The sequence below is a fragment of the Pteropus alecto genome, unplaced genomic scaffold (genome assembly GCF_000325575.1).
Source record: "Pteropus alecto unplaced genomic scaffold, ASM32557v1 scaffold75, whole genome shotgun sequence".
Lineage (NCBI taxonomy): Eukaryota > Metazoa > Chordata > Mammalia > Chiroptera > Pteropodidae > Pteropus > Pteropus alecto.
Window position 1 is genome coordinate 19,261,021 of NW_006440638.1, and position 20,074 is coordinate 19,281,094.

Genomic DNA, 20,074 nt, shown 5'->3' on the forward strand with positions numbered 1-20,074 from the left:
GAGGTTATATGTAGTATAAAACATCTGACAGATTCAGACATTTCGATTTGATTTCATAAACATTTTGAAGCATTAAAATTGGGTCAAGCCAATCCTTAGCATTAGACAAGCAAAATAGACAGATAATACTGCAAGGTGATTTTATTAAAAAGTATCTTCCAGATGTCATTGATATTACTAAAGTTACATTAGATACAAAGATCATCAGATTTACTCCACAAGTGTTCACTGTAATCAATTGCTTAAATAAATGTTCTTTCCCCACCTGGTCATTGTATGTAGACATAGCCTACCATAGCAATTAAGAATATTGTTGGAAGTTTGAAAAGTTGTCATCTTGCTGTGGTTGGTGAAGTCAGGGCCTAAGGGAGGGTGTAAATTAAAGCACGGAGAACGAAGATGGGGAAAGGTCTCTTTCAACAAAGAAAAGCAACTCAGTGGGAGTAGAGACTGGCAATCTGCTAAAAGGAAATGAAAGGAAATTCTTCATTTTTAAACGGTTCATTGACCCATGATAATAAAGCAGCCCTGCCAAGGAAGGATAATTATCTTTTTAAGTATCAGATGCCCTGTGGGTGAAAGCCTCCCTTCTCCTCTCTTGAAAAATGAACTCAGATTAAACAAATGCTTCTTTTCCTAGTTTACCGTTGACATGAATTTCCTGATTATGAGCAAAATTAATCAGTTTTCCTTCTTTCTTTTTCCTCCCTTTCTGTTATGGAAATCAGGTCTGCCCAGCTGAGCTCAGTGCATTTCCCCTTGGGCCCTGAGTCCTACCAATAGTTTGATGGGCTAAAATGCTTGATATTCTGGTGAGACTAGCAATTGTAGAATGGTGGTTTTATTATGACCCTTAGCTGCTTAGCTTCAGGCAGAAGCATGTTCTCCTAAAACAAGAAAAAAGGAAAAAAGAAAGAGACAGTAAAGAACATTAGAGTGCTTTTTTCTCCTGCTGGCATCTAAAAATGAAACAAAAAATAAATCTCATGTGTGTGCATACGTGTATATATATATATATGTATCTACCCACACATATATAATGAGTTCAGAAAGAAAAAGGAATTGAAGTGTTATTGATGATGTAACATTGAATATTAATTTGCTACCAACAAATGATCAAATTTATATATCCTTTCTCTCTCTTGTTGTTTGTTTAGACCAATAATGTAAATACGTTGACCTGCCACACTTACAGAATGCATTAAGATAGTTTCATATGCAATAATAGGCAACCCTTTTCTTTATAATTTACCTTCAACTGCCTTCTTGAATTCTTAATGGTTAGTTTGAGGAACCCTGGTCATAAATCATTTAACCACATCGCATGCATTTTGATTGTAGATGAAGGTCTCTGTATGTTTTCAGAATGTCTACTCTTTTTAAAAATAAAATAAAACTACGATTGCATTTTCATTACATATTTCTCTAAAGAAATTTTGAAATTAAAGTTTTAATCATGATGCTCTACATAGAGAAACAAAGTGGATATTCCAGTTGCGTTTCCAGCCCAGTGTCACTGGCTACTTGAGAAGACAGCTTTAGAAGTCACAAAAGAATGGTCAAGAATAGATCTTGCCTCTTGGCATAGTTATCTCAGGCAGCACTTGAGTCTCTCAGAAGACTGTGCCCTTTCTCTTAAAAGAATTTCTTCAGTGCACTGCAGCTTCTCCTTCAAAGTATAATTAACCATGTTTGTAAGTTCTCTTTGAACTCCTTGGCGTTCGGTGATTGGAAAATATTTGTTTTTTTTTTTTTTTTTTTATTTATTAGTCTTTAAGAGTTCAGGCTCTGAGCCAAGGAGATTTAAGACTGTGGGCATAAACTTCTTGGTAAAAATACTACTCAAAGCAAGCAGATTGTCCCTTAACAGACCTCACTGAAGATGTCCTCGTGTGTCCTCTTCGTCCAGTGGAGCGCTTCCGAGATCTGCATCCCAATGAAGTGGCTGATTTGTTTCAGGCAACCCAGAGAGTCGGGACAGTGGTGGAGAAGCATTTCCAGGGAACTTCCCTTACCTTTGCCATGCAAGTGAGTGTACAGATGCTCAGAAATTATTTTTCTTTCTTTTCAAGTCCTAACATTGGGCTTCCTCCTCTCTTTTAACCTGCTATTTCACTGAGAAGCCAGCTGTGGTTGTTCTCATATAATAGCAGAAGAAGATGTTACTAATTCAGAACCATCCTGCTGTCATTGGCCCTGAGGTAGGTTGTGGAATGTCAACTGAAACAATGTCCACAATATTGTTTATAAAACAGGAGGGAGTAGTAGATAAGTAATTTAATGGGCATTACGACAGTCCAGATCTTTTACTAGAACTAAGGCTGGAAGGGTCATTTTCATTTCGTGGTAACTATGTTTTATACACCGCATGGGCTTAGCCCTGCTCCTGCAGTGGAGTAAAGATAAGCATGTTAGGTGTGGCCTTGCCCTCAGAGAGCAGACCTTTTCTCCATCTGTAAATCAAGCCTAGTAATTAATTACGAATTGGTCAGAAACTGGATTGTTTGAATATTTCGTGTGGCCTGCTTCCTCGTAAAGAAATGAGATGCCCCAATCACCCTCAGAGATCTTTAGACAGAGATTGAGCCAACACCTGTGAATGTGGGAGGAGGTGTTCTATGGTGGATCACGAGCTGTGGGAATCGAGTAAATCAACAGCAATATACCATGAGCCTCTCCAAGTGCCCCATGGAAAGAGCCGGGGGTATCAGTGCATACTGCAGTTCTTTGTGGCCTTGAAATTTGGTGTCTCTGCAATAACTCTTTGGAAAGAAATGAATCATTCCATAATATGAGACCTTGTACTCAGGGCTTTCGTTAAATTGATTATTTAACATCCTTCTTCCTCTCTACCAAAGATAACACATAAAGAAAGCCACTGTTTACAGGTTATGAAAGGCTCTGATTAAAAATGCTCATCTGCTTATCAAAAATTTTTTTTTGGCCACTCTGTGTTATAGTATCTGACTTCACTATAAAATCCTGTGTGTTTGTTGTGTGTGTGTGTGTTGTGTGTGTGTGTGTGTGTGTGTGTGTGTGTGTGTGTATTATATGTCAAATCATTTGAGTCACCTTCAGACTGGTAGTTAAGCTCAGGGTGGGTCTATTAAGCTTATGCCATAAATCATATTTCCAAAGAGACCAAATGAAGACAAGTAGGTGAGGACATCTGTCAGTGTTAATGAAATGCTAAAAGAAAATTCACATTTATAGAAAGTGGCTAGTGTTGGTTATCTAACATGATTCACTAGAAAGCTAATTGTGTAAATATAGGAAATGACCTGCGCTTTGAGTACTTTCATATATGCGGTGTTTTGAAACTTCTTTTAACTTTAACCCACAGTAAGATATATATTTATTTCACAATCATGTATACTCCCCACATATACATACGCAGATATAGGAAACCAATGTTTCACAAAACAATGTTTACACATTCTGTGCACTCCAATAGTTTTTGTTCTGTTATCTGATTTCTTTCATTTTTAGTGCTGATCACAACCCATTAACTTGACTTCCTGACCCACTTATGGGTTGTGTCTCCAAGTTTGAAAACCACTGCTTACACAATTCTGCTTGATACCGGCCCCACTGCAGAGCAAAAATTCTCACCTCATTAGTCTAGGTCATGGAGGCAGAAAGATTTGCTGAAAGTTTTAGAGTTCTAATTCAATTTTGGAATTTCTGATTGTAGAGACATTACTTGTTCTGCTTTCCCCAAAGCAGCTAAGCCCTTGCTTTGACTTTGTATTGTCTGGTGACCGGGTGAGTTTGCTCATTTTCAATAAGCAAATAGTTTTGTTGGGCTTCAGAAAGCTGAGAGAAGGAGCTAGAATGGGAAAAGGGCCCAGCTACAGAGCTCTGTCACCTTTCTCTCTCAAGGTCAGCACAGCCAGAGAGGGCACACTCTTAGGTGCTCATCCCGTATGAGATAACTCATATTCTTGCATAATGAATTACGTTCATCGCAGATTTCCTGAGTAGAGATTTAGAGTAGTCAGACATTAATTAAACCACATCTGATTTAAAGATAACCAAAAGGTGTGATACTTCACCTCCCTGAACATTTTCAGCTTTCCTTTAATGCAATTAAAACCATAGCTGAGAGCAAAGAGCATGAAAAGTAGCAAGGGGGTAGGCTCACTGGATAATTTATATCATTTTTATGCATAACTTCTCACTCTCAGGCGAAAATGGAGAACTGTCTGGTCCCACACATTTGAAGAGAATGGTTCCCAAGAGAATACTATAAATTAACACACAATGAAATTGGATCTAAATTATTAACAGGCGATATTTCTGAATAAGCAAGAGATACCAGCTATCTGTTCTCACCTCTGTGTTTTTTTTTTTTTCCTACTTCTAGGATGGCCCCGAAGCTGGACAGACTGTGAAGGTGAGTGCTTATTATGTGCATACAAATTAATAAGGGGCAATTATGAGAACTAATAAAAAATCACACTGAGTCATTTGCAGCACATTGCTGTTTCATTATGTTATCTTCGAGGTCAGAGAGACCCTCAGTGTTAGAGACATGAATCCTGACATTATAAACTCTGCCAAGCAATATGTTTCCCATTAGTTTACAAGACATTTACCATTTGTGATAAAATTATTATCGTGCAAATGCTAAACAGAAACTAAATCAAGGCGTCCTAAAGCAGAATCTGAAGTCAAAGGAGTTCATGTGAGGTGGTATGTAGGAAACAGCACTTAAGCCAAGTGTGAGTCTGTGGGTCCCATTTGAAGCCTAGGTGTCTTTGACACACCTTCCCACCCTTTACACATTCTCTGTTTGCATCATCGTTCTTGAGAGAAGGGCTCACGGCTGCGGTCCTTTCACTCCTCACCACGTGCTCCTGTTCGCCTTCTCTCCGTGCACACGCCTGCTTTTCCTCCCTTTGTACGTAATGCCAAATTCTAAACTAATGGAGTTAGTGGAGCTCAAAGATGGGTTTTTAAGTGTGCTAGAAAAGGGAAGGAGGATTTATTAGGATAGTCCTTGCTCCCCTAGTGAAGTAAAATAAAAAGACTAAAATGTTGGCTGATTTTGAAGCTAGGTTTCAGCCCCCGTCAGACAAGTGCAAATTCCTGTGCAGTTGGGTCCTATGCCTAAATCATTGAAAAGTCTACTGGCTTTTTCCTCTGGCATTAGAAATCAGAAGCAAGTAAACTTGGGGTGCTAATATTATACTTTGTGAAATAAGAGTTTATGGCTCTGACACCGGCTGTGAGTGGATAAGGTAATGGTTGGTATCAAGCAATACCAAATAAACATAGTTCTCTTTTGATCTTAGTTTGCAGCATGTGGCTTTAATGTTTACTTAGCTACTTTGAGGCTTTTAAAATAGAATCTCTAGGAAGTACTCTTGAGGAGCAAATGTCCTATAGGGTCTGTCACCACATTTCTCAACGATAAAACGGAGAGCTAGGTTTCTGATTGTTCCAGACATATGATGTGATAGGGCAGAGGGAACTCTCAGCTTTACTCCACCTCACTGTCCATCTAAATAGCCAAAGGCTAAAGAAAAGTGTAATAGGAACAGCTTCTTTTTGAAATTTTCTTGAAAAAAAGAGAACACGAACGTTTAAATTTGGTTACTATTTTTTAAAAAACTCAACATTTAAGTGTAAATTCCAACAACACCAGATTAGTTAGCTGCATTATGCAGTATCTATATGATGGAATTCCTTCAACCCGTGAAAGTGATGCGTAGAGGCGTAGTTAGTATCGGGGGAATGCGCAAACCAAATCAAGTAGAATGCACAGGTTGATAATATGCACATACTAAACATAGCTAATATTTATATGAATGTTTAGCTTATAGGATCTCAACATTTCATTTCAGAATTCTGAAAGGGACATTAAAATTATTTCCTGTACAAGTAGACTTTGAATTGAGACAGAAAGTAGATGAGCATTTGCCAGGGGCTAGAGAGAGAAGGGACCGGGGAGTGACTGCTAATGAGTAAGTGGTGATGTAAAGGTTGTAGAATCAGATAGAGGTGATGGTTGTACAACTTTGTGAATATTTGAAGGCTGCCGAATTACACACCTTAAAGTGGTAAATTTTATGGTATTTAGATTATATCTCAATTTGGATTATATCTCTATCTGGCCAAAATTTTTAATGGTTTTGTTACTGTCAATGGTGAGAATAGAGTAATTCTTAGCATACAGTACTATTATATGAATTTTGGAATATGGTTATTATCATCGTCACCATTCTTATTTAGCTTGTTGTTTTTTATTTTTTGTTTTTTTACCAGTAGATTATACTGTTTTGGGCATCTTTCAACTGTTTCCAACCTGATCACAGAATATTCCCTAGATGAGTTAGTGGGGCCATCTCAAGTTCTTTGTGATGGTTAAAAGAAAACAATCATACAAATACATATAAAAACCTCAATGGATGGCAAAGGTATGAAAACTGTCCTTTTAGGCCAAGACTACAAATCTAAAATTATCTAATCTATGTTTTTCCAAGTATGATTCTCATACTCCCTATGTGAAAATTGATTTTGGTGTTAGTTTAAAAAAGTCGTTGATTATCCGTTCTTATTCTACTGATTTAGAACCTTTGTGGTTAGGGCTTGGGGGACTTCACTGTTAACAAGCACACCCCATGACTTTAGATATTTTTCAGAGTGTAGATAGGTACTGGGCTTGCTGTTTTATGGTGATAACATAGTAGGTGGTAATGACCACATAAACTTGACCCGTGGAAGCCAGTTTTATAGCCAGCCCCTCCTGGGAGCAAAGCAGTATCTCCAACAGTCAATTGTTCAGTTCTGAAAACTGCACTTCAAGACTGAGCACTTAATATTTTGAAATCCATACAGTTGTACATTTCAAGTCAGCATTTGATAGCCTGCCATGGAAAACACAGTGCCTGTTTTCATCTTTGCCTCTGTGCCTTACTCTTGGTATTCCGTGTGATGCCAGAGTTCTAAACCATTTTTGTTTTGGGCTAGGTGGTATTAGCAACAGACCCAGTAATGTTATCTTCCTCTGAAGCTACTGTTGTTCTTGTTAGTGACTCTGCGCTACTGTGCTCATTTCACGAACATGGGACCACTTTAGTTTTTTGTTGTTGTTGTTTCATGGGCTTTAAATTCTGCTTTACAAAGAAACAAGGGTGGCCTCGCTCTCTAAGTCATTTGTAGCAGGAAAGAGAAATATCAAAGTAAAAAAATGACCTCTTGTTTTTTAATTGAATATTAACTCTCCTTTTGAGTTTAAAAATAGTAGAGCGCTGTTCTCCACTAGGTGATTACTGCAATGATTTGGACGCCCTGCCAGATTGGGAAACAATCTCTTTCTTCTGGTCTCAGCCATGTATCTCTATGTGCATATACGTATCGCCATATCATGAATAATCATAGATGGCTATAGTTATCAGTGTTCCCTGACAACCCCACCCTATCTGAAGTAGCCCTCCTAAACTGCTTACTCCCTGTCCTGTCGCCTTACTTGGTTTCATTCAAGACATTCTTCATCGACTTTGTTTGTGTGTTTGTTTTTCTTCCCCTATGTATGTTGTCTCTTTAGTCCTTCCAGAATGTGAACTTCATGAAGACCCGCATTTTGTCATTGTTTACTTTGGCTCCCTTGAGAAGTATGGGGAGGAGAATGGAAATGATGATGGCACTTCATTTGAGAGAACAAATCTCTGCTTTTGAGTTTTTAACTTCAGTTGACATGAAGTAGCAGATGATATAAACTTGTATTCCAGTGTGCAGTCAGGGGTCTGGGTTTCCTGGAGTTTCTATCAAGAATCTCCCATATTTCAGGTGTCGCTGACAAAGACCAAAATTTTCTCTATTCGGGTACCAAAATCAAACTCCAAAATGTAATTCCATCTAGCCAAAACATTAAGGCAATGTTTGGTCCTTTAAAAGAGATGCTGCTTCATAAGTTTAATTTGAGCTATCTTTTAGAACAATTACTATGTATATCTTTGGGCGGGAGGGTGTTTTAAGTATGTTAAAGAGAGAGATTTTTGGCAATCTAGAATCTCATAAGAGCTATTTTTAGAATATGATTGCTTACACTCTTCTGTGTTTATGGTGCTCGAATCCTCTACTTAGATATTTAATTTTATAGTATTAATGCAGTGGGAAGTGTTTCTTAATAACTGTTGAGATATTAGCAATTACTTTTCAGATCACTTAGAGAAGAACAAGAAAAGGAATTCTTTAAAGAAGAGTGATTTAAAACTTAAAAAACAAACAAACTCATTTCCTAAGGAGTCTCTGTGGTCCTAAAACAGATTTTCCATACAGTGATCTGTTAATCTTTTTAATTCATGAACATGGAGGACATTTTAGCTCTTCATAAAGTCCAGTTATTGATATATTTTGGCATCAGTCAAAAAGTTCCATAGGGATATTAGCTCTACTAAATTACTAGCTGTGTGACTTTAGGCCAGCCTCTTAACCTCTCTGAACATCCATTTCCACATTTTTCAAATGGGGAAAACCCTATCTATTGTACTGAATGATGGTGTGGAGAAACTGACATGAATAGAGATGGCCCAGTCTACCACATACTGTGCTTCTGGGACCTTATGCATATTTCTTCATCTTAATCTTACCTTCAGTTTTCTCATAGGCTAAGCCTGAGTTTTGGGAAACTGAACCTGGAATTGAAATTGTCTATAGCCCTGATGAGTTCACTTAATTATTATACAATGAATTCTCTCACTACTGATTATTGCCTTTAAGCTTAAATTCTTGAGAAAACTTTCTTCTGATCATATGAATTCTGCTATTTGAATATGTAGCTTTAACTTGTTATAAAAGTGACCACTTGAACATTCAGAAATCTGCCTTATTAATTGGGGGTAAGGAATGAGATCTCTACCCTGGTATTTTTAGCCTCTGCTATTACCCTTAGGTGGTAATGAGTAAGTCATGGTTCTGAGCCAACAGTGTGCTTAACAATTACTTGAAGTAGGTTTTCACAGAACAGAAACCTGCCTGCCTCCTATGATGATTCAGTAGGTCTGCTGTGGGAGCCAGGACTCTGCATTTTAAGAGACATCACAAGTGATTCCCATGTACACATCACTCCAGTGCAAAGTCACTTACCAAAGAAATGACAAGAAGATGTGGAATAATCTCCACATAGCTGCTTGCTTTCAACCCAAAGGAATTCCTAAAATGTGTGTATAGAAAGGAGAAACCAACATCTTAAGAGTAAAAATGATTCTACTTGATTGTTATTTATTAATTTCATCTAGAGAAATTTCAGGAGAACAGTAATTTACCAGACAACTTTTATCCTTTGATTAAAGCCACGGTGAAAAGTGCTTTGCCTATGTTTATACCTAATACATGTATTTACTGCCAGAAGAATTAGTAACTTCAGGATGAAGTAGCTTTTATCTTGTGGAATTGCCTTACAATTTGCATCTCTGCTCTCAGAATGAATCCAATTTGTCTGGGTTCAGTAAACCAAAAACAATTTCAGCCCTCAAGGGGTTGGTTTGTGTGTACATGTGGAAGTGGATGCCTCCATGCCCACCTTTCCCCTCTGGCATGTCCATGTCTCTGATTCTCCCTCCTTCTTGGTGATTTGGGGGCAAAATCCCTGGTCTCTGGCTCTTCAGGGAGGAGAAGGGATCATGAGCCTGACTGTCCCCTATGGGAAACTTTCTCCTACTAAACCCTCAAGCTCTTTTCTAAGTAGTGATCAAATCATCACATTTTTCCATTTCTAATTGGTTAATTTTTATTTAAATGGTGTCATTTGGGTCAAAGCACTGAAAGAAAAATTAACCATGCCCTTCTGGTATTCTCCTATTCCTATTTATTTATTTCCCTGTTCTTTCAAACAGGCAGCTTAGGAGGGTAGAGTGGTGGGGTGCTGGAGATCGAGTGAGGGTAGAGGGGAAAAGTTGTCAGGATTAAAACATACTGATGAAGAAGGAGGACTCTGGAGGCAGATAGCCTGTTTCAGTCCCAGAGACATTGCCTACCGGTTGTATGACCCAGCAAAAGTCAACCCGTCCTAGCCCCAACATTTATTTATAGATTTATAAAACCAGGGTTATCGATGGTATCCTACTTCGTATGGGTGTGTGAAGACCAAATGGGTTAATGCACATAAATGCCTTTAAAATAGCACTTGGCTCATAGGAACATCTCAAAAATGTTCGCTATAATTATTATAGTTTTTACTTAATCCTTACAACCCTCAAAAGTGGGCATTAATATTTTATTCTTGGGAAAACCAAGGTTTGTAGAGGTAAAGTGACTTATCAATGCATGTACACAATTGACAGATAGTAGAGGTGGGATTTAAACTCAAGCCTGTTCAGAAGCCCAACTCTGCAGTATATCATGTGGCCAGCTGTTCCCACAAACACCTTGAATCCAGCAAGCACAGGCAAAGATCTGCAAGAAGAAGTTTTGTAAATATGTTGTCACCCTGAACACAAATTAATCTGCATTATTTTGCTCTGCTTGGAATAATGTTGGTTTCCATCTAAAAATACCCACAGGACTCTCCTTGTTTATTATACAGGTGAAGGTTGACCAACCTAAATGCTGCTTTATTGCTGTATGTCAATTTATAGCAGAATTATATGTTTTAGATGTTTAGTTTTTTTATTAGTGCTACTGAACAAATTCCTTTAGTTATTAGAGGCTCTGACATACAGCAAAGTGGATATTTGGCTGTAAACTTAATTTTGAGATCTGTAACACAAAAAATGTAGAAAATACTGCAGATACTTTTTGTTGTTGTTGCGCCATTCCCCAAGGTACCACAATACCAGGTCAATGCATGGAGTGGACGGAATAAGCTCCTATTCCAACTCCCTGCGCCAAAAATCCATTTAATATACTGTCCTTGGATAGAGGACGTGCAGATACATTTTTAATGTCAATGTTTTACAAGTTTTAGTAGACTGTCTTTTACACATGATGCTTAGAGCTTAGAGTTTAGAAAAATCAAATACCCTGTGAAAGGCAAAGTGCTTTATAGACCCTAAAATGCTACATAAATATAGGATGTTATTCAGAATCACCTTCTACCTCTGTCGATGCAGTAAGGGCAGTTACTCACTCACTGGTGTTATTTTGCTTTGGGACACTAGCTGCTCAGTAAATAATCACTGAAGGAATTATTCCCTCTCACTATTTTACTCTGTATGTTTAGGCCTGGGAAATAATGTACCAAATTCTCTAATTCCACATAACTAGCTCACTGCACGTTGAAAGTTTTAAACCTGTGACATCTAAATAATTGGCTTGTCAAAAATGTCAATTCTGTAAAAAAATAAAATAAAAGGAAAGAAAAGGTAAAATATACTCAGCCCAATTAATCATGTGACAAAGATTCTATAGTTTTGATTAAATGTAAGTGCTTGATTAGGGTTCAGTAGATGAGCCATCTGGTATTGACCACACCACACACCTGAAATACAGAATGGGGAGTGAACGGCCATAAAACTATGTGTACTTTGGTTGTAATTGGACATTTCAGCTAAAGCAGATCCAGATGATGTTACAAATTTTGCTTCAGGAGTTATTAACAGAAGAAATAATCAAACATAAAATCAGGTTACTTAGAGGCTAGGTATTTAAGTTTAAAAAAATGCAAATCTAAATATCACTTAGGCATATGAACACGAAAAGGGTTGGGATGCCCCGAGGGAAGTAGTAAGGAGAAAGAGCCTGTCATTGGATGTAAGGGTAATGTGTATCTCGTTGCTTATTATGTTATTTATATTGTTAGTATCTTGATATAAATATATTTAAAATATGTAGCTATATCTATAATTTTATTTCACAGTGGTTTCACTGGAAAATTTTTATTAAAGTGACTATTATAATTAATTCTTTTTGCTTCATTATCTTTAGCATATAACTAGTTCTCAAACCTCCTATTTTAAAACTGCTAACGATGATGTCCATGAAATAGATTTTTGAAAAGCCCGCAGTTGATTGCGATGGTTTCCCAGATTTATGAACTGCATACGTTTATGAACTAAATACATTTTGATTCTTGGTCTAAATGACCTGGACTTGATTCTTTCTTCCATATTCTGAATATCTTGAATTATTCAGTCCATTTCAGGGGCTCCTCTTTGCCCTTTTTGTCAAAGCTGTTGATAAAATAATTCTCAAGACCCAAAAGTAGCTAGGAAAGTAAGGATTTGATGACTGAGTCTGGGTCAGATGGAAACCAGCTTAATGAAGAATAGATATGGCAACCTGCAGAGCCACAGACATGAAAGAATTAGAATAATGACCTTCCTAACGACAGACATTTGAGTGAAAAATATTAGGTTGCTGAGGATCTGTAATGGCCCTCAGGCCAAACACAGTGAGAAATTCTTCCCCATTTCTATATGAATTATGTTAGTGCTAGAAAGGGTAATTGTGAAATTTTAACTTCATGTGTCATGAAGCATCAATTTTACACCTGTAGTTCATAGCAGATCCCCTCTCTGGAGAAGCCTCTTGTCCACCAAGATTAGGGAAATAAAAATGTCTATGGCTGGAAGCTTTCTTTAACTGGATTAATCCCAAACTTCAGTGGGAAAGGACAAAAACAATGGTTTGAAATCCTTCTGACTCATTCAACATAAAGATAATATTATTGAAATTTGGTAATGAAAACCATTTCTTTCCCTGATAATTTACCCCTTTAAATAAGCTTTTCTTGTTTCTGATGTTACATGAAAAATAAACCTGCAGTTGTTTAGGGTGTTGACCTTACCTAAAGTGGTTTGGAAGAACAAACAACATTGAATGAACAAAGTAAATTTACCAAATGTTCTCTTACTTTGTGGTGAAATCCATTTATCCTAATGTTCACATTCAAATCTTCCACCCTAGGTTCTATTTATCACTATCTGTTCCCTGAAGAAAATATATTTTTTTTATCATGCTTTCTATACTGGTGCCCTGGGAAACAACCCAACAGGGCCTTTTATTTATGTTTCAATTCATCCCTTGGTTTTAAATGGTATAAATTCCCAGATGTCATTAGGTTCTAGCAGTGTAATTCTGATGAAACTGTTCACCCATGGAAGGAATAAATGTGATCCCAAGCTCAGCTCTGCTATCAGATGACCAGAGATGAAACTCACTCTTGAGGAAGACACTCAGACCCTGGGAAAACTCAGAGAATCCCAGAGGGGAAAGTGACCTTGGAAGTCTGTAGTATCATCACCTGTTGTGCAAATGATCTCCCTCTGTAGCCTTCAAATTGGTCTTTCATCTTTCTTTATACCTGGAAACCAGTACACAGTATCTGCTTCTAGTTCTTAACAGCTCTGATCGCTGGTTGATGATAATTTCATCACTGCCAAACGTATCTTGTTCTGCCTCCCAAGAAATAAGCATATTGCTTGCTCATGTTTTACTATCTAGCGTTCAGTCTTTATTCTTCCAGTGCCTACTGTGTACTTGGTATTGTCATAGGCCCTGTCAGACCAAGAAGAGTGAGTCCCTATCTTTAAGGAAAATCTTTGAAATAAGTGCTTTATAATAGAGAAAGACTGAGAAGGTTGTCGAAGTTGTATAGTTCATAGTAATTCCTTCTATCAGTAAGTGTTTACTGAGTACCTACTATGTGTCGCATGCTTCTGGGTACTGGGGTACAGTGGAAGGGGAGGCAGACAAGGAACAATCTCAGCTTATTGTCTGTCTTTCTCTATATCCAAATGAACAAAATAATTGCAGATTTTGAATACTATTAGGAAGACTGTGAAAGGGGATAATATGGGGGTGGGGGTGGTGGAACAGGGGTGACATAGGTGCTTTAGGTAGGATGGTTAGGAAAGGCCCGCTGAAGAGGTGACCTATAAACTGAGCCTGAGGAGTGACAGGTATTCAGCCAGATAAAGAGCTGAGAGAGAAAGAGCCTTGTATTCTGAGCAGAGGAAACAGCAGTGCAGATGAGCTTGGCACGTTCTCAGAGATTAGGAAAGGCCAGGTGGCAGAAATTTGGGGTAGAGAAAGAGGTAGCTGGAGATAAACTTAAAGGGCTGGATAGGAAAGCAATTATACTAGGCCTTGTACATCACTGTAAGGAGGAGTTTTAATTCTACTTTAAATGTATTTAGAGTTGGGAGTGTATTATAAGGGCAGATGATATTTCATATGTGCCTAATATGATGGGTCACCTTCACTGATTTGTTTTTTAAATTTCCAAGTCGCTTTCTAGAACTTGAATGATTCTGTCTCCTATGTATTATGGGCACTGTGGTTGTCTCCCACCATACTTTATGCACTCCTCCATTATTTAGCAGCCAGGAAGTTAGGATGCCTTTGAATCCTTCTCCAGCTCCAGGTGTGAACCTTGTTTAGTCTAATCCAGTAATAGGCAAGCTTTTTCATAAAAGGCTAGATAGTAAACATTTTAGGCTTTGAGGGCCAGGTGGTCTCTGTCACAAATTATACAATTGCATTTGTATCAAGAAAGCAGTCACAGAAAACAAAATAAATTTGCACGAATGGTCATGGCTGTATTCCAATAAAACTTTATAAAAATAGACAGTGGGCCAGATTTGGCCCAGGGGCTATAGTTTATGTATCCCTGGCCTAAGCCAATTTTCACTGCCACAGTAATGACTTTGTTTAATTCTGACCAAGCCACTTAGCATGTAGGAGTCCCTCAGCTTTTGGGATGGTCGTTCCTAGCATCATGGAGGACTTGTATCCATTGGTTGTGGGAAGGGATGCTTTCTCTAATAATACCTGTGAATAAGAAAGCAGTAACCCTGACAGCTGCTAGCAACCATCTTAAGATTCCTAGGGCAGCCTCCCTTAGAATGAAACAGATGTTGAGGCTGGAATGGCAAATATTTGAAACAAGTTGGATTCTTGGTGACATTACTGGGTTGCTGAATGGATCAGCCCTGATGGCTGCTCTGCCTCTGGGCTGTTAGATGATTTGGTAAGTCCCCTATTGTTTCATCCAGACGGAGTTGAATTTTCTGCTACTTCCAATGGGAAACATCCCCAAGTAAATCATCTGTGCTCAAATATTAAGTTATTGTTACTTCTTAATATGCTTAACTGGCAGTCTGAGTAAACAGTTTCTGAAATGCTTCTGTATATCTGCAATACTCATCACATGCCGACAGGTATCTTTGTGTGAATGTCTGTGAATCAATGGCCCCAGAAGAGCTTAACTTCCAATAGGCTCCCTTTGGTGCATGACCACAAGGTAATTCCATTAACTTTAATGATGGTGGTGCTGTACAAAATGGGCCCTGTTAATCTATTCTTCTCCTTCTTTTTAGCATTAAATCTTATCCTGCAGCTAATTCTTCAGGGTAAGGTATGTGCACTGATGCCATTCATTTCTTGGCCTTTATTAATATATGCAAGACTCTTTCTCTCAGGGAGGGAGTGTTAAGTGAGTACATTAAAAATGAATCTACTGCCCCATTTGTCAACTGTGAGAAAACCTCAGAGTCAGGAACATCAGTGGATTATTATTGATTATTGTAAGATCCGATAAAATCATAAATATGGCTCAAAACAATTACCGTGGCCACATTAGCAAATTATCAAATCTATAACTTGCTTTGGAGTCTGGCCTCAGAGGTTGAAATACAGTACCAGAGGGAGGAAAGTTGTATTTTAGGAATGTGACAACCAGGGCTAGGATTGAGAAATTTATGATTTAATTTCCTTTACAATCTAATTGAGAATAACTATTGGATTTCTAAAAAGTAAACTTTGATTAGGTTTAGATGTCAGAAATAAACTGGAAATATGGGTCAGCTTATACTTTCCTGAGAGAGTCTTTCCAGAGTGGGAGAGGAAGATATTCATTGCAAGAAATGACTTTCCCGGGTGACCTTCTATCTTGCCTTTTGTGTTCTTATTTCCTGTGTTCAAATAATTGGGTTATACCTGAGACTAGCTGGCTCTTCTCAGAGACTTGATTTCTTCTTTTGCCACTAAGTGTCAATTTTCCCCTATTTAGAAATAAATCAATTCAAAATGAAATTACTCAGAGCATTCATTTTTCACCATCTAGTAAATGAGTCTCTCTAAAGAACACAAGGTCCTCCCTTTTCAATTCAGGCTTAAGAAAATCCTTCTCTTGCATGGAAGTGGTGTCGGACTGTTGTCTTTTCAAAGCTTTTCATTCTTGGTGGACTGCTAGATAATATTTGCTGTGCAAAATGTATATCGGCGTGCTTATAGATACTTGCGCATATTTTCTGAAGATTTAACCTGAAGTCAGACTGCCTGGTTTAAATTTCTAACCCACAGCAGGTTGGGAAAAAGCTGCTCGTGGCATCATATCCATTAGCCATTATAGTAGTTCATCTGAAGCGTGGCCTCAGCTGCACACTGATGACAGGCACACCGGTGGCTAGATTTTCAGGAATGGATTGGCTCGTCTTTCAGCTCACTTCAGGAAAATAGAAAAGCAATTTGCACAAAGATAAAGGAGATTTCATAGTGATCTGTGCAGAACTGGCTAACGGATTTCTACAGACAGCAAAAGCTTAAAAACCCAGCTGAGAAATGATAAATTACCCCTAACTGTCCTAATTATCCCTTGACACTGTGTTGAAAGCTGACTAGATTTTGCTGAAACTTACAAATATGAAATTTAAAGTTTAATAAATTATCCATAATAGAAATGCTTCAGAGAGAAGAGAAAGGGGAGAGGAAAAGAGAGGGAAGAAGGAAGGAAGAGAAGGAAGGAGGGAGGGAGACCACAGCAGAAGGGCTCATATTGATCACTCAACAGTTTCCTGAGCAAGAGGAAGGGGTAGCGTGCGGAGAACGTATTCAATAAGTTTATAATTTTAATTGAAAACCTAATTGATTATATTTGGCATGCTCATTAGTTTAAAGAAGACTATGAGTCAGCTCCCAAGGTCATTACATTAATAGACATGGTAAGCATGTAATTTGTGATAATTTGATTTGTGAACATTCTTCTCTGTAAACAGCATAACTAACATACTAGCTTTAAAAGGTCACACATTGGCTAACTTCGTTTCTTTGTATTTTAGTACAATCATCTTGCATTTACCCATCTTTCACGGTTTATACTCTTAGCTTTGACTCATTCAGTGTATGATTCCATGTAAAACCTCTCCAGTGATGGCTAGCTGCTTTTTACCAGCTCTCTTATTCCATTTTTTGGGTAACACAGAAAAGTTTTTTTTTTTTTTTTTCTTTTTCGTACCACTGCCTTTTTCCTCCCTGTGAACCAACATTCGCAAGGATAGAATCTTTGTTCTTTAGTCTCTCTGGAGCCTGGGAAGTCTGGATTAATTCTGTACTTCCCTCCTTCCTAGAAACCTTGTAGAAGTCGGGAGAAGTGAGCTATTCTTCCCCTAAGGAATCATCAGTGTCTTTAACGTGTGCACAGCATTGTTTCTAGTCCTTTGCCAAGCTTGTTCCCCGCATCTGGGCGTTCTCTGTTTGTTGACCCTTCTATTTTAAACAGGTTGCTTAGAATCACATGGAGGTATCCACCTGGCATAGGAGCAAGTGCTTTATTGCAGTTTTTGATACATAGTAGGCTCTCAAAGGTTTATCGAACATGAGGGTGGTTTCCTCAAGTACAGAACCTCAGGTCTGAATGTTCTTGCTACACATTAAGAGTGTAGAAAATGACATAGGAAGATCTTATTGACAGGCACTGCTGTATGGTGGAATTTGTTGGCTCCTCAGTGGTGTTTTAAGACCACCAAATCTGGTCAGTGATACGGAGTTCTGTGATGTCACTATCCTTAAAACCAATCGGTCATCAGTAGAGCTACTCTTTGATCCTACTGTGGACAAATGCTAACAATGGAATGAATTCTGAGCTAGTCTTCTAAAGTGGTAATCTGTGGGGGTTCTTTCCACACTCAGGGTGTTTGCAGAGGCTGACTATTCTTATGTCTAATACCTGCCAAGTTTTCATGCCAATCATTTCCCTTTTAGAAGGCAGGCCTACAAAAGACATCTAGAAAACTTTCGACTCTGGGGTGATCATTAAAAAACAATTTAATGAAAAGCAGCTCACTCATTAAACTCTAGGAGTTGGAGGGATCAGAGAATGTTTCTAGTCAGAAAGCTATGGATTTTTTTTCTGTGGAAAAACTCAGGTACACGTAAATGTTGCATATAATTTCAAGGGTCTCCTAGTCCCCTGATCCCTGTCCATGGACTGACTGCTCCACTCAACTTCCTGAATTGTTGTCTTCCACCTCAGCATTGAAGAGCAATTAGTAATACTAGCTCATACTGACAGGATAAGTCTTGAGGCAGGTCACAGATAACCATGTTTTCTCTATCTGAGAGATTTTATTTTGTAAAATGTCTCCCTCACTCATAAGAATGGTTTGCTCAAAGATTCAGTTTGGCTCCACCCACTATTAGCAGCAAGACTTTAGGCAAGTGTTTTGACTCTCTCTGACTTTGTTTCCTTGTCCGTGAAATTGGAGTAAAAATCTTGCATAGGATTTTGTATCACGTGAGGCCATGAATGGGAAACTTTCTACACAGTGTTTGTCAGACTATTTTTATTCAACAATTATTTATTGAGACCCTACTGCCTGCCAGCTTCTGTTCCAGCTGCTGTGATGACAGCAGTGAACAAGGCAGACGTAGTCCCTGCCCTCAAAGAGAGCATCCTCTCGCTTGCTTCATCATCATCACTCCAGTAGTTTTACCATCACCCCTGCATGAAGAAAGTCTGATTAGAGAGTGAGAGGAAACCCCTGGAGAGGAGTTAAAGTGGATTTCAGTTTACTTTTAGTCCCCTTGAGTCACCCTGTTAATGGGCCCAGAATTCTTATTAATGTTAAGCACATTGATCTCCAAGCTGTCCTAACAAGTGAATCAAATGGAACTGAATGTGCAGAGCTCATTCTTCATGTAGAAAACACGTGGTTCTACCACGTGGTTCTGGGTGGGTGGGGAGGAGTAGATACTCCTTCTAGAATTAAAGGTGTCTGCAAAGCAGTGTCCCTAAGATGGGCATTGTTTGCTCCAGTAAGAGGCATTATGTTATATTCCTTGAATCATGGATCTCTAACAAAATGAATGATCGCATGAATGAAAAACTATTTCCCCCATGCCCATCCAAGGTAAAACATTATTCTGATGTTAAATTTGTATAACAGAGTGAAGATTATCTTAACCTCTGAAGACCAGGTGTGGCCTTAAACCAAGCTCACAATTCACAGGCATTTATTTCAATCAGCTGTTAAATTTTACTCCCTCCTCCCCTCCACCCCCACCCAAGAAACGAAGAATTTAAGAAACGTAAGAGTAGAGAGTCAGGAGTTGAAATGTGAAAATTAAAAAGTTTAGACTTAAGAGAGTTAAATCTCAAGTTAAATTTAAGAGAGCAAAGTTGGACATTTAGCTTGAATTGAATTTGAAGTTAAATTTTAAATTCGATGAGGTTTTATTCTTTTTTTTTTTTTTCCTCATTGCTAATGTAGCCGCTTGATTTCCCTCATAGCTCCCTGTTACAGCAGCTGATTTTTGTTATCCTGGGTATGATCGTCAGGAATAGTAGAGCTGCGATCATTCAGAGCTCAGATAGATCTGAGTTTTTGCTGGGGAAACATGTGGGCAGTTTCCCCATCAAAGTCGGGGATTCACGGCTGTGCTGCTCCCCCAGGAGAGGACCCCGGCTCCCTCTGGACCCACCTGCAGCAGTCCCACCTCTGCCTCGTGCGACTGACCTTTGAGAACAGTTTTTTAATGCAAACGTTCCGCCATCTGCTGTGCCGTGGAGGCTTCCAGGTTAGAACACAAACAGGCATGGTGTCAAAGTCACTTAGTGAGTAGACAAGTTAAAGGGAGGATTGGCAAATAGTGCTTCATGTTATGAGCTTCGCTCACCCTTGGCCCTTAGAGCCTGCTTGGGCAATGCCGAGCCTCATCAGTGGTTGGCCCTTTGTAACCAGTTTGGGCTCCGAGTTTGGTACCAGACAGCTTTCTGGAAAGATGCCTGGGGCTGTCATTTGACTTGCAGATGGGAACAGGCGTTGTGGTGTGGAGTCCCTCCAGGAGTTTCGTGTTGGACACACTACCAGTTTGCAGCAGAAGTGCCTTCTTTAACTTGTGCTTTTCG

General features: G+C 38.6%; 1 protein-coding gene across 6 annotated transcripts in view; it reads left to right on the plus strand.

Moving 5' to 3' along the window:
• Nucleotides 1-20,074, plus strand: part of FHIT (fragile histidine triad) — a 1,286,618-nt gene that overhangs the window by 1,041,087 nt on the left and 225,457 nt on the right. For all 6 annotated transcript variants that reach the window (XM_015593668.2, XM_015593670.2, XM_006917499.3 and 3 more), the window contains 2 exons: nt 1,883-2,028; nt 4,367-4,396. In XM_015593668.2, coding sequence (XP_015449154.1) covers nt 1,883-2,028; nt 4,367-4,396 — 176 coding nt within the window. The remainder of the gene's footprint in view (nt 1-1,882; nt 2,029-4,366; nt 4,397-20,074) is intronic.